Source organism: Schistocerca piceifrons, chromosome 5 (assembly GCF_021461385.2).
Source record: "Schistocerca piceifrons isolate TAMUIC-IGC-003096 chromosome 5, iqSchPice1.1, whole genome shotgun sequence".
Taxonomy (NCBI): Eukaryota; Metazoa; Arthropoda; class Insecta; order Orthoptera; family Acrididae; genus Schistocerca; species Schistocerca piceifrons.
Window position 1 is genome coordinate 126,656,089 of NC_060142.1, and position 14,952 is coordinate 126,671,040.

The window sequence follows — 14,952 nt, forward strand, 5'->3', positions numbered from 1 at the left end:
CCGGGTTGTATGGCCGTGGTCCATGGAACTCTTCTATCCCTGACGTTTCGTCCAAAGCTACGCTGGACATCTTCGGAGGTGCTCCTGGTTATGCTGAGTCTTGCCGACTGACGAGCCGGACGCCGAGGAACGGCCTAAATACCGTGGAAAGTGGGCGTGGACTGGATTTCACGTGATAGTAGAGATAAACCTTGTCAAAGATAAAGTATACCTATCGATCATAGTACGTCAAAGATAAAAATTTCTCATCGATTCTGTAGCGCCACTGTCCATATATCGCTGTGTTTCATAGATTCTTCTTTTCTGTTAAAATTATCCCCATGTTAATATATTTCGATGGCTTCTCTACATAGGCGTGGATAATGGTTCGTCATCGTACATTTCCGAAAACTTCACTACGTGATTACCCGACTGAAGAGCATGTCCCGCACGGCTGACTTGTCCGTTTTCCCTAGTCGGCAAAGACTTTTATGTTCCTTCAACCGTGTATTCGCACTTCTCTTTGTAGTTCCAATGTAGACCATACCACATGTACAGTGAATCTTGTATACACCACTTGCAGACAGAGGGGCACGTTTATCCTTAACGGAACGAAGTGCTTGGCCTATTTTCTTAGCTGGCCTGAAAATCGGTCGAGCGTTATGTTTATTTAAAATCTTGCCAATTTGATCCGTTACTTTTTTGTAGTAGTACACTGCACCAGATGTATTAAAACTGCTACAAGACTAAGTTCCTGTTTGTCGCCCGGATCACTAATGTTGTCCGAACACATTGCTTCACTTCTGCAATATACATTATTGTGACCTGAATCAGCTCATACATTGTCCATTATTTTTTACGTGTAATGGCAACACATAACAGCTCGCAAAAGATAAGTGGGAAATTCATTTATCACCTATCTTAATACCTCACAATGGTGCCGTGGTGATATATGTACTACCATAGTTTTTGGTCCTAAATCACAAAAATAAAATTATCGCAAAATAAATATAGTCAGTTGATCACATTTCTAATAGGATACCAAAAAATTATCTTTGCTGAGTTGCTATAAAAAATGGGCCTGCCAAAGGGATAAATAACCGCTTCGGGGTGGTAGAAGGCATGACATATAAAAATATACGAAAACGAACCGACGGTATTTCTTTCCTATATTTAATTAACTTGAAATACTTTAAAACTGAGAAGCGCAATCTGGCTCGTATCTACACACATCAAAAAAAGTGTTGCATCACCCAGGTTCCCAGACCTCCTGGAGATAGACGTTGACTGTGGATATTGTATCACAGACACAATCCCTTTGACTGTTCAGAGATGTCGCTAAACCCGCCTAAAGATGTAAACAACAATGCACGAGCAGCGCCTATTAGACGGAGGGGGTCAGACAGCCGATCAGTTCCAGTCATTCCACTAGGAAGGAGGTACACGGCTCGTGTTGTCTGTAGTTCAATCATGCCTAGATGGTTCGATCGCGTCCGCATTGTTACTTTGTGCCAGTAAGGGATCCCAAGAAGGGAAGTGTCCAGGCGTCTAAGCGATGTTGATCGGACAAGGAGAAGATACAGAGAGACAGGAACTGTCGATGACATGCCTCGCTCAGGCCAACTAAGGGCTACTACTTCAGTGGATGACCGCTACCTACGGATTATGGCGCGGAGGAACCCTAACAGCAACGCCACCATGTTGAATAATGCTTTTCGTGCAGCCACATGACGTCGTGTTACGACTCAATAGGCTGCATGAGGCGCAACTTCACTCCCGACGTCCACGGCGAAGTCCATCTTTGCAACCACGATACCATGCAGCGCGGTACAGATGGGCCCAACAACCATGCCGAATGGACCGCTCAGGATTGGCATCACGTTCTCTTCACCGATGAGTGTCGCATATGCCTTCAACCAGACAATCGTCGAACACGTGTTTGGAGGCAACCCAGTCAGGCTGATCGCCTTAGACACACCGTCCAGCGAGTGCAGCGAGGTGCAGGTTCCCTGCTGTTTTGGGGTGGCATTATGGGGGGCCGACGTATGCCGCTGGTGGTCATGGCAGGTGCCATAATGGCTGTACGCTACGTGAATGCCATCCTCCGACCGATAGGGTAACCATATCGGCAGGATCTTAGCGAGGCATTCGTCTTCATTGACGACAATTCGCGCCCCCATCGTGCACATCTTGTGAATGACTTCTTTCAGGATAACGACATCGCTCGACTAGAGTGGTCAGCATGTTCTCCAGACATGAACCCTATCGAACATGCCTGGGATATTAATATCTGGTATTCACAGTCATGTAGAACTTTATAAAAGACATCATATTTACGCCAGTGACTGTAACGCTTTCTTTATTTCACGACTGCAATTTCGGCCTTAGGCCATTATCAAGTGCAGATTTTTGTGGCTTTACATCATGTCAACTTAAAATGAGCTCACACGATACATAAATGTGTCAGCTCATTTTAAGTTGGCAGTTGGCATGACGTAAAGCCACAAAAATCTGCACTTCATAACAGCCTAAGGCCGAAATTGCAATCGTGAAATAAAGAAAGTGCTACAGTCACTGGCGTAAATATGATGTCTTTTATAAAATGCCTGAGATAGATTGAAAAGGGCTGTTTATGGACGACGTGTCCCACCAACAACTCTGAGAGATGTACGCCAAATCGCCATTGAGGAGTGGGACAATCTGGACCAACACAGCCTTGATGAAGTTGTGGATGAATACAGGCATGCATCAATGCAGGAGGACCTGCTACTGGGTATTAGAGGTACCGGTGTGTACAGAAATCTAAACCACTACCACTGAAGTTCTCGCTGTATGGTGGTACAACATGCAATGTGTGATTTTCATGAGCAATAAAAAGGGCAGAAATGATGTTTATGTTGATCTCTATTCGAATTTTCTGTACAGGTTCCGGAACTCTCGGAACCGAGGTGATGCAAAACATTTTTTGATGTGTGTATGTTGTTCGCAACGGCCTTGCCGCAGTGGATACATCGGTTCCCGTGAGATCACCGAAGTTAAGCGCTGTCGGGCGTGGTCGGCACTTGGATGGGTGACCATCCAGTCCGCCATGCGCTGTTGCCATTTTTCGGGGTACACTGAGCCTCGTGAAGGCAATTGAGGAGCTATTCGACCGATTAGTAGCGGCTTCGGTTAAGAATACCATCATAACGGTCGGGAGCGCGGTGTGCTGACCCCACGCCCTTCCTATCCGCATCCTCCACTGAGGATGACACGGCGGTCGGATGGTCCCGGTAGGCCACTTGTGTCCTGAAGACGGAGTGTATGTTGTTCAGTTCGTCAACCAGGTCACAAGAATGAGCACAGCAATGAGCCAGTGATGTTGCCAGAGTGTCTCAGGGCTAAAGATGATTCCTCAGGGCTGTGTATGACACACAAAATTTAACGTCCCCTGTGGAGTCGCACGGTGTAAAACAGTGCAGAATCAGACAGTGACGTATGTGTATGTGTGCGCGTGGTCATACAGCTAGTGTAAAGTAAGTTTTGCTGCACCAGAAAGCAGGCTTCGTGTATTTACCAGTATAATTTTATTGTCTTTCCAGTTGAGTCGTGTTGTGAGAGCTGAGCGATGGCCGTGCTGCTGGACTCGTGGTTGGCGGAGCTGGTGGTGGTGGTGTCAGCTGCGGCACTGGCGCTCTACGCCTGGATGTCCCGCTGCCAGCGGCATTGGCAGCGCAAGGGCGCGCCCTACGTGGAGCCGGAGGTGCCCTTCGGCAACTTTCGACCCGTCGCCATGGGCCAAAAGTCCCTCGGCCTCTTCCTGCAGGACATTTACAATATGGCACCAGGTGAGGCCCTGCGAACACCCTGAAAGAATGAAAATTCGTCATCCACTGTACGGTTTCCAATGTGTTGTAGCGGTAGCTGTTACCTACGGTGAATAACACTGACCTTAAAACTATCCAATGCGTGCTTTAATCTCGCTGCTCTCTTGTATCACTTCATACCGTGGGCTCGACAGATACGCTTAACGCTAGATCAGCATTTTTATCAGGGGTTCAACTGACAAGGAGAGGTAGGCTCTTCGTTTTGAAACCACCCGTTCTGGTATAGGTTCTCTAATTTACCGCCTAGTAAGGTCATCCGAAGACCAGTATCAGTTGCAAAGCGATTTAGAAAATATTGCTGTAAGGTGTGGCAGGTGGCAGTTGACGCTAAATAACGAAAAGTGTGAGGTGATCTACATGAGTTTCAAAAGAAATCCGTTGGTATTCGATTACTCGATAAATAGTACAAGTCTCAAGGCTGTCAATTCAACTAAGTACCTGGGTGTAAAAATTGCGAACAACTTCAGTTGGAAAGACCACATAGATAATTGTAGTGTCACTGCCAGACACCACACTTGCTAGGTGGTAGCCTTTAAATCGGCCGCAGTCCGTTAGTATACGTCGGACCCGCGTGTCGCCACTATCAATGATTGCAGACCGAGCGCCGCCACACGGCAGATCTAGAGAGACTTCCTAGCACTCGCCCCAGTTGTACAGCCGACTTTGCTAGCGATGGTTCACTGACAAAATACGCTCTAATTTGCCGAGACGATAGTTAGCATAGCCTTCAGCTACGTCATTTGCTACGACCTAGCAAGGCGCCATTACCAGTTACTATTGATGCTGTAAAACATGTACCGTCAAGAGCGATGTTCACCAATTATGGATTAAAGTTAAGTATTCCAGCAGCTACGTACGTTTTTTGTTAGTCTCATTTCTTTGACCTGTTCCAGACCTCACGCCAGTCTGCGTGAGCTAAAACGCGTGCCTTTCGGCTTCCTCTCACAGTGGGTTGGCTGTCTTGCCAATCCACAACAATAATATTATGGGGAAGGCGAGCCAAAGGTTGCGTTTCATTGGCAGGGCGCTTAGAAGATGCAACAAGTCCACTAAAGAGACAGCTTACACTACACTCGTTCGTCCTCTGTTAGAATATTGCTTCGCGGTGTGGGATCCTTAACAGGTGGGATTGACGGAGAACATCGAAAGGGTGTAAAAAAGGGCAGCTCGTTTTGTATTATCACGTAATAGGGGAGAGAGTGTGGCAAATATGATACGCGAGTTGGGATGGATGTCATTAAAACAAAGACTTTTTCGTCGCGGCGAGATCTATTTACGAAATTTCCGTCACCAACTTTCTCTTCCGAATGCGAAAATATTTTGTTGAGCCCAACCTATATAGGTACGAATGATCATCAAAATAAAATAAGAGAAATCAGAGCTCGAACAGAAAGGTTTAGGTGTTCGTTTTTCCCGCGCGCTGTTCGGGAGTGGAATGGTAGGGAGATAGTATGATTGTGGTTCGATGCACCCTCTGCCAAGCACTTAAATGTGAATTGCAGAGTAATCATGTAGATGTAGATGTAGATGTAGATGTAGGGTCGCATGTACCACACGCTGTAGCCACGCAGAAAGTAGGCCGTCACTTGAGAATAATCGACATAAATAATGCCTGAATTCCTTGTGACTGATGTTATGTCTCTTTCTGCTATAAGATATATGAGGATTCTATTAAGTTCGTGAAGTTAAATTTCATAAAGCTATCTTTCATAAAGCCTCGTAAGAAACAATTACAAATAAGCAATATTATATTTGCTGGTTGCCAAATTAAACTTTAAATTCTGATTGTAAACGAGCGCCAGGCTCCCTACAAATAATATCAGATGCGTTAGCGTAATAAAATTTATGCAAAGAGGCACCTGACCTATAGTAAATTGTATCACTGAAAATAGTCACTTTATGATAAAATAAATCTTGTGATTTGATGCTAATTAGTTTTGATAGTATTTTTAAATAAGTTCTTCTGCTCCGGCTTCGTCCTATTTCCTGTGGAAATAACAAGTTTAAATGCACCGCGTAATTGCGGCCAACTTTCTCAGTCAAAGATGGTCGCGGCTAGCTCCGGAGCAGCTGCAAAAAATGCTACACAAACTCTTGCGTTATAACAAATGTGGCGTGGGTTCCTTAAATGATTACTCTGTACTCCAGATTAGCTTATTATATTTTCGTAACTCTTTTACACATCAATTATGTTCTAGTAATTGAACGAAAGCAAGACAAAAGCTATCGCAATACAATCGTACCTTATGCAGTCAAAAAATACCCAAGACACAAGAAAACATCAGAAGACAACTAAGTACATTGGCTTCCAGTCATTTTATAATGTAACAAAGATTATAGTGTTCAGTTCTTTAGTTTACACATATGATCTCATATCACGGAGAATAATGTCTTTTTTCTATTATCAGAATCGATAAATTGTCTTTAAAGTTATTTCGTCACTTTTTCTGTATCACAATTAGGCATTAAAGTTCACACAACATTACGTATGTATAGTTCTTTTGTCGTTATTTATATTGTTCATGTCAAATATATGGAAAGGGACGCTATACTGACAAGAGCATTCAAAATAGTGAGTTTATCACAACACGTTTGCTGGCAATTAAGTTAACTGACTGGTATGTTGAACTTTGTGGCTTGGAATCCTGTTGGGTGCAACGTATATTCTCGGTTTTACGTCTTTATCAAAACGTCTTCAATCATTATTTTCATTGACATAATTGGCTTAAATATAATGTTTCTCATTTATAATCATTTTCTAGATAATTTTAATCTTTCACTTGCTCTCACTTTTTACTTCATTTTATTCTCTTTTCGTTTGGAATTTTTTTTCATGTCATTTTTATTACTTCATGTATTTATTTCGATTTAATTTCTTCCGTTTCGTTGTTTTATATTTTCCTCTGTATTAGGGCAATCGTAATTCTATGACTCACGTTATTTGAATTTAGTTTCATTTATAAAACATTCTTTCATATAGTTAACGTTCGCAATATTTTGTCCAAGGTGCGAAAGAATCTACTTTTTAAATTTTTCTCTGACAATAACCATTCAAAAAAGTTCATCTTGTAACGACTATTAATTTTTGACACCATTTCACAGTCAGCATACATTAACTAGATTATTTTGTATTGTTTTTTGACGAACAGATCGGTATTTCGATACTCTTAAATATTACAATAGATAGATCAATATATTTAAAATCGATTTGACAAAGTTTCCAAATGATAAAAAGCATAAAAGCAAAAAAAAAAAAAATTGGAGCAAATAAGAAATTTAATGTGACTGAAATGATGCAGTGAAGGATTAGAAATAAAAAGAAATATATTTAAATCAGTTAATTGAATAAAAATAATAACTTGTAGTGGATTCATTAAGGTTTTAAAAAACTGGAATGCACATGACAAAATTCGAACCCACAGCCTTCGGCATACGACACAGTTGGCTATAGCGCTATCAGCGATGCCATTTTGGCAACAATGGTTTTTCAGTGTTCTAGAGCAGTGCTGTGATTCTGCAGCCCGAATCCTTGCGACCCGCTGTTCTCTGTCATATTTTATAACAATGTACATCCAGCAACTACCAGCTAAATCCACATACGCCATTTAAGGTTAAGAGGGTAGTTTTCCAGCTCAGTAACAAACAAAAATATTTACGGATACAGTAATATTTTAAGATGTGCTTAATTGTAATTGACGTTCGTGAATCTGGCAACTTACCTCAGTGGCAGAGGGGAAAGCCGCGCGGGTGTGACAAGGGAGAATGTCGTCCTATTGTTTTGTCTGCCAGGACTGGCAACTCAGGGGCGTGCGCTACTCGTACCGATCAGCTGCTACGGTGTAACTTCTGACGCAGAAGTACCACGAACTCATGAATATACATTATAGAGACGGCTGTCCTCAAATGCGGTTGATATTTGTAGCAACGAATTCGAAATTAAATTAAGCCTGTTGAATTACAAAACAGTAAGTAGAAGAAACATGACATTTAAAATATTTAGGAAACGTTTGTATATTATACTAAAGAACACATTTAAATGTAAGTAGCCAATTAAACATCCTTTCACACAGACAACACAGCTCCACTTTGTCAGGCAATCATGCTGTCGAGGGTGGCAGCAATCGGGAACAGAGAAGAGTCGACACGAAATGTTTCGAATGGTGCCGACTTTTACCGATCAGTATTTGAGGGCTAGCGGCCAACTTATCGCACCCTGGTCTACTGGTGGGCTCATAATGCACTAACTTGTGTAGGTTACCAATTAATAATAAGATCGATACACGTGCAGTCGTAAGTGTCATCCCACCAGTGGCGGATACAGAAGAACCTCAAGGAGGGGCGTTAAAAATATCTTGAGCTAGCTTCACTTTTAAAGTAATAAAAAATAATCAGGTCACATGTAAAGTTTAAGAAAGTTTTATTTAAACTAATTACACACATATACAAGACAATGCCATCTTATGATATAAAAAGTTATAATTACGAGCTGGGTATGGGAAACTATTGTTACGTTATCAGTAAAAATATTATTAGAAGTCTCGTAACAATATTTTTACTGAGAAATTAATATGAATTACTGTTATTAATACTTCACAATCAACTGATCACTCTCACTCTTGACTAATCTTCGCACGCGCACTTGCTACAACTAGGACTTTTTACTTTATCATTTTCAGTCTTAATATTTCTGCTTCTGAATGTAAACTAGCTTCCTATTCGGCGAATAGTTCGTATTTATAACGCTACATATCGAAGGTTGTCTGTAAAAGAAAGCAGTAGAATATTCGCGACTTTTCTCGAACAAATGCCAGACAGAATAACGTATCGAGATCACTAGAATGGCCGCGACTTTTCTCGTAGGTATGTAAAATATAAAATAAAATGACACGGTCGCGCGTGCTATAGGAAGGAAAGTAAAACTACTCGATTACTCGATTCAGTCGGGTCGACTGACGAAAGAAACGAACTAATAGCGTGCGGGCTGACTGGCGGGGGCGGAGCGGGTGGCAATGTGGTGACCCCCCAAGGGTGGCGTGCGGGGGGGGGGGGGGGGGGGGGGAACCGCGGGCCGCCATATGTTTCCGCCACTGCGTCCCACAACCTCAGCATTGGCTCTGGGGCAATATAGTTTGACGACCACTGCTCGTGACAGTAACAAAAATTCCGAAATTCTTTCTTGTCGATTACATGGAAATGAGGGCCCATATAGGGGAGTGGCTGCTGGAGCCCTGACCTACACCAAGCTGTTTCAAAGAGTCTAACCCTCTCGCCGGCACTTCTACTGACACATAAAAGAGATGACATTTGCTGTTGTAGTCTTCAGCCAAACGAATGGTTTGATGCAGCTCTCCATGCTACTTTATCCTGTGCAAGCCTCCTCACCTCCGAACAATTACTGCAACCTACATCCTTCTGCAGCTGCTTATTGTATTCATCTCCTGGTCTTCCTCTACGATTTTTACCCCACATGCTTCCCTCTGTACTATACTGGTGAGCCCTTGATACCTCAGAATGTGCGCTACCAACCGATCCCGTATTCCAGTCAGGTTGTATCACAAATTTCTCTTCTCTACAATTCTATTCGCTACCTCCACATTAGCTACGTGATTTATCCATGTAATCTTCATCATTCTTCTGTAGCACCACATTTCAAAACCTTGTATTCACTTCTTGTCTAAACTGTTTATCATCCATGTTTCACTTCCATACATGGCTACACTCCGTACAAAAACTTTCAAAAATGACTTCCTGACAACTGTATACTCGAGGTTAACAAATTTCTCTTCTTCAGAAACGCTTTTCTTGCCATTGCCAGTCTACATTTTATATCCTCCTTACTCTGATCAACATCAGTTACTTTGCTTCGCAAATAGCAAAACTCGTTTACCACTTTAAGTGTCTAGTTTATTAACCCACTTTCCTCAGAATCACCTTATTTAATTCAACTACATTCCATTATCCTTGTTTTGCTTTTGTTGATGTTCACCTTATATCCTTCTTTCAAGACACTGTCCATTCCGTTCAAGAGCTCTTCCAAGTCGTTTGCCGTGTCTGACAGAATTACAATGTCATTGGCAAACCTCAAATTTTTATTTCTTCCTCTGGGCCATAATTCCTACTATAAATTTTTCTTTTGTTTCCTTTTACTGCTTGCTCAGTATACAGATTGAATAATACTGGAGATAGGCTACAACCCTGCCTCACTCCCTTCTCAATCACTGCTTCCCTTTCGTGCCCATCGACTTTTATAGCTGCCATCTGGTTTCTGTACAAATTGTAAATAGCCTTTCGCTCCCTGTGTTTCACCCCTGCCACCTTTAGAATTTGAAAGAGAGTATTCCAGTCAACAGTGTCAAAAGCTATCTCTTAATGTAGAAATGTTACAAACGTAGGTTTTCCCTTCCATAATACATGTTTTATGAGGAGTAGTAGGGTCAGTATTGCCTCGCGTGTTTCGACATTTCTTTGGAGTCCAAACTGATCTCCCACATGGCATTTATTCTACACTCAGGCTCATAAATTAAGGATAATGCTGACAAATGGTGAAAGAACACTCTGGTGGGCGGTTTGCGGGTTTAAATCACCTCGGAGTATGCATTTGACCTGCGGTCGACTCACGGTGGCCCTGGCAGCAGTCCACATACGCAGAGGTGTGTTGGTGCATGTCAGAGTACGGTGCACTGAGTAAGTGTGCAGACGTTTTCAGACGTTCTAATGATGGCTGTTTGTTGAAAATGGCTCAAAGAACACATATTGATGACGTCATGAGGGGTAGAATACTAGGGCGACTGGAGGCTGGTCAAACAAAGCAGGTAGTAGCACAGGCCCTCCGTGTACCACAAAGTGTGATCTCAAGATTATGGCAACGATTCCAGCAGACAGGAAAAATGTCCAGGCGCTACAGTACAGGACGTCCACAGTGTACAACACCATAAGAAGGGCGATATCACACCATCAGTGTCCGCTGACGGCCACGGAGTACTGCAGGTAGCATTGCTCGGAACCTTACCCCAGCCACTGGAACAGTTGTCTCCAGACACAGTCTGCATACGACTGAACAGACATGGTTTATTCGCCCGGAGACCTGCAAGGTACATTCCACTGACCCCTGGTCACAGGAGAGCCCGTAAAGCCTGGTGTCAAGAACACAGTACATGGTCATTGGAAAAGTGGTCATGGACGAGTCCAGGCATAGTCTGAACAGTGACTCTTTCCGGGTTTTTATCTGGCATGAACCAGGAACCAGATACCAACCCCTTAACGTCCTTGAAAGAGACCTGTATGAAGGTCGTGGTTTGATGGTGTGGGGTGGGATTGTGACTGGTGCACGTACACCCCTGCATGTCTTTGACAGAGGAACTGTAAGAGGTCAGGTGTATCGGGACGTCATTTTGCACCAGTATGTCCGCCTTGTCAGGGGTGCAGTGGGTCCCAACTTCCTCCTGATGGGTGATACCACACGGCCCCACCGAGCTGCCATCGTGGAGAAGCACCTATAAAAAGAAGATATCAGGCGAATGGAGTGGCCTGCCTGTTCTCCAGACCTAAACACCATCGAGCACATCTGGGATGCTCTCGGTCGACGTATCGCTGCACGTCTTCAAACCCCTAGGTCACTTCAGGAGCTCCGACAGGCACTGGTGCAAGAATGGGAGGCAGCTGCTCGACCACTTGATGCAGAGTATACCAACCCGTTGTGCGGCCTTTGTCCGTGAGCAAGGTGATCACATCCCATATTGATGTTGGGGTACATGTGCAGGAAACAGTGGCGTTTTGTAGCACATGTGTTTCGAGACGGTTTTCTCAACTCATCACCAATACCGTGGACTTACAGACCTGTGCCGTGTGTGTTCCGTATGTGACTATAATATTAGCGCCAGTTTTGTGTAGTGCCACGTTGTGTAGCACCACATTCTGCAATTATCTTTCAAAAATTCAAATGTGTGTGAAATGTTATGGGACTTAACTGCTAAGGTCATCAGTCCCTAAGCTTACACACTACTTAACCTAAAGCATCCTAAGGACAAACACACACACCTATGCCTGAGGGAGGACTCGAACCTCCACCGGGACCAGCCGCACAGTCCAGGACTGCAGCGCCCTAGACCACTCGGTTAATCCCGCGAGGCAATTATCTTTAATTTATGAGCATGAGTGTATATACATTCCCCAACAGTTAATGACACAGATGCATAAGAATGAGGGGAGCACTCAGGGTCACTTGAACTATGTCCAAAGTATGGGCCAGTGCTTTATGTCGTTTTTCATGCGTGAGGACTTCTGCTGCTGCTGCTGCAGAGAGGCTGCTCCGCCCTGCAGTGAAACGAAATGATCGTATGGGATTGTTGGCCGGGAGGTACCATGCGGGGAAGTTCGGCCGCCGTATTGCAAGTCCTTTTTAGTTGACGCCACTTCGGCGACTTGCGAGCTAATGATGATGAAATGATGATGAAGAACACACAACACCCAGTCATCACGAGGCAGAGAAAATCCCTGACCCCTCCGGAAATCGAACTCGGGACCCCATGCGCGGGAAGCGAGATCGCTACCGCAAGACCACGAGCTGCGGACTGTGCTGCAGTGGGCCGGCACGTAAACAAACACACCGTTGATGCACCCGCTCGATGGTCTGCGATGCCTGTGAGTGCGGCGGTCGTAGAATTGTCCCCAAAATCTTGTTTTCGGCATTCATATAAACAATTTCGTTTCCCCTTCCATTTGTTACGTAGGACCACGGGTTTGGTTAGGATCGACACGATTAGCTTAATTCAATCCCTCCATCTACCAATTCCCATTATTCTACCAAGTGCGTCTCTCTTTCTCCTTTCTCATTTCCTTTATCAGTTTTCATGTTGGTTTTCGTCGCCAGTTCGTCGTGTGAGGGTCTTACATTCTGTGTACTTCAAAACTAACGCCCCTCCATTGGATTTCCAGTCGCCAGTGTAAAGGATTGTGTAGTGACTACTTGGTCGCTCTTTGCATGTCGCACAACGTTGCCTGCCTGTAACATGTAACAGCACGCAAATACTTTAAACTGTGCCCGGGGGGGGGGGGGGGTGGGGAGGGGAACTCAACGTACGTTACGTCCCAAAAAATGTCTCGCTGCGTGTGTTTGTCAGCCGTTGCTCAACGAATCGAGTGTGGCCACATTCCTGGAATTCCGCCCTTACCAGTGGCGCATGGCGTCGCTTGCGAAAGGTAATGCTTAACCCTCAGTGGAAGAGCGGTTCCTTGTCCACGTATATTCAGCACGTAGCGTAGCGACTGACATCATCCACGAAGCGGATTCACCGGAGATGAAGCTTCCTGGCTCTTTCTGTCGCAGACAATGACTTGATCCGCTTGGACACGAATGGGTGGCTCGATATCGCTGCCCTCTGTTATTTTGAAGCGAGTTGGGTACTAAAAATCTGGAGGAATTATCGAATGTGTATGTACTACAGAGGGATTAGAAATGCAGAAAAAAATTGTTTAAAACGTACTGCTGTCGCATAAATGGCACCATACACGAGCGACGGATCGCAGCGATCCGTCGCATGGGCGACCGACTGCATCATAGATTGCACGTGTCTGGGCAAATCGCAGCGATCGGTCGCTGATCGCTTGTCGCAGAGAAATCCCAGGCAGTCTGATCGATTGCAGCATTAGCAGCGATGTGGGAAATATGGCTGTGACAGGCTTCTCTATTTATCAAGCGTTGTTGTGCAGTTTTCTTTCGTTTCGCTTCACCCAATTTAAATAAAAAGTTACGTTAGAATTTTTAGTTATCCACAGACAACGAACTACTGTGAGAAGTGAAGTGGAAGACAGAGTTGCCATTTACATTAAGAACTAATACAACAAAATGCACCCTCCGATTTTGCAGTGATTAGCATTTTGAAGCTTATAGCGTAATAGTAGAACTGATAGGAAGTTCATAGTAATAGTCGCGATATAGTGGGCGCAATCTTATGATGTACAGTTATTTATGAAGTAATGTTATGCATTATTAAAGTTTTTAACTTTTAAACAGAATGACATACTTCCATACTATGATGTTAAGAGACATTTTTTAATCTAGTTCTGCTTGACGCAATTTATAACAAGAGTTATCGTAATCAGCAGTGCTGCTATTGACAAGATATCTCTGTAGACGTATCGAGCAAATTGTATAAATATTTGCAGTTAAACTACAAGGGCAACGAATAGAAAACGAAATGCGGACTAATAAAGGTAAAACGAATTTCATTGTCACTCTGAAACAATGTACGCAATTCATTTGCCACTAGGGAAAAACGTAAATGCGCTGGAAAATAACCTACAGTTCCCAATAAAAGCGTTTGAAGACAAGTTTAATAAATTGTAATTCTCGTTTACTTTAAATTTGTTTTGCACGTATTCTTGGGGATACGGAACCACTTATCAGAATGACATCGCACCCGCTCTGGCCTGGCTCGAGCTCTGTCGAGGACAGATCTGAGGGATCTCAAAATCGCACAGACAGTGCAGACACACATGTGCCACGTGTAAACGGGCATTATCCTACTCAAAAATATAACAACGATACTGTCACACGAGATGTGACACATGAGGAAGCAGGATGTCTGTGACATTTCGTTGTGCCGTCAGAATTCCGTCAGTCACTGCCAACCTTGACCTGAAGTCACTGCCCCACACCGTGACGTCAGTAGTAACACCGCAGTGTCTCTCCAAAACACTGGAAGAAAGACCCACATCCTCAGAACACCACCGTGGCGACGATGGTCATCCAGGCTACTGCAGAAGCGCCCTCCGAACGCAGCCTTTTGTGTTGTGGTGTTAACGGCAACCTAAGCTTGGTTCGGTGATACCATACTCTTGCAGACGCCTGTCTCCGACCAATGTTATGGGATGACAAAGACTGTCAGAGGGAGTCCATTTATTGTCCTCGGACAGCCTAGACGTGCAGGGGTCGCGATATGCTTCGTGCACACTACGGCCATACTTCCTAGTAGTGGTCAGATGTGGTCGACCAAAACCTTCAAAACTTTGACGACCACTATGTCTGCCCAGACGTTCCCATGCAGTCAGGCAACGGACCTCTGTCGCATCTGAATGCTCCACAGATATGGATATTATACGATTCGAC

General features: G+C 44.0%; 1 protein-coding gene across 1 annotated transcript in view; it reads left to right on the forward strand.

The window, feature by feature from the left end:
* Window positions 1-14,952, forward strand: part of LOC124798145 (cytochrome P450 6k1-like) — a 104,044-nt gene that overhangs the window by 13,462 nt on the left and 75,630 nt on the right. Inside the window, exon 2 of the mRNA XM_047261424.1 lies at window positions 3,561-3,806. Within this exon, the coding sequence (XP_047117380.1) occupies window positions 3,587-3,806 (220 nt within the window). The 5' untranslated portion in view covers window positions 3,561-3,586. The remainder of the gene's footprint in view (window positions 1-3,560; window positions 3,807-14,952) is intronic.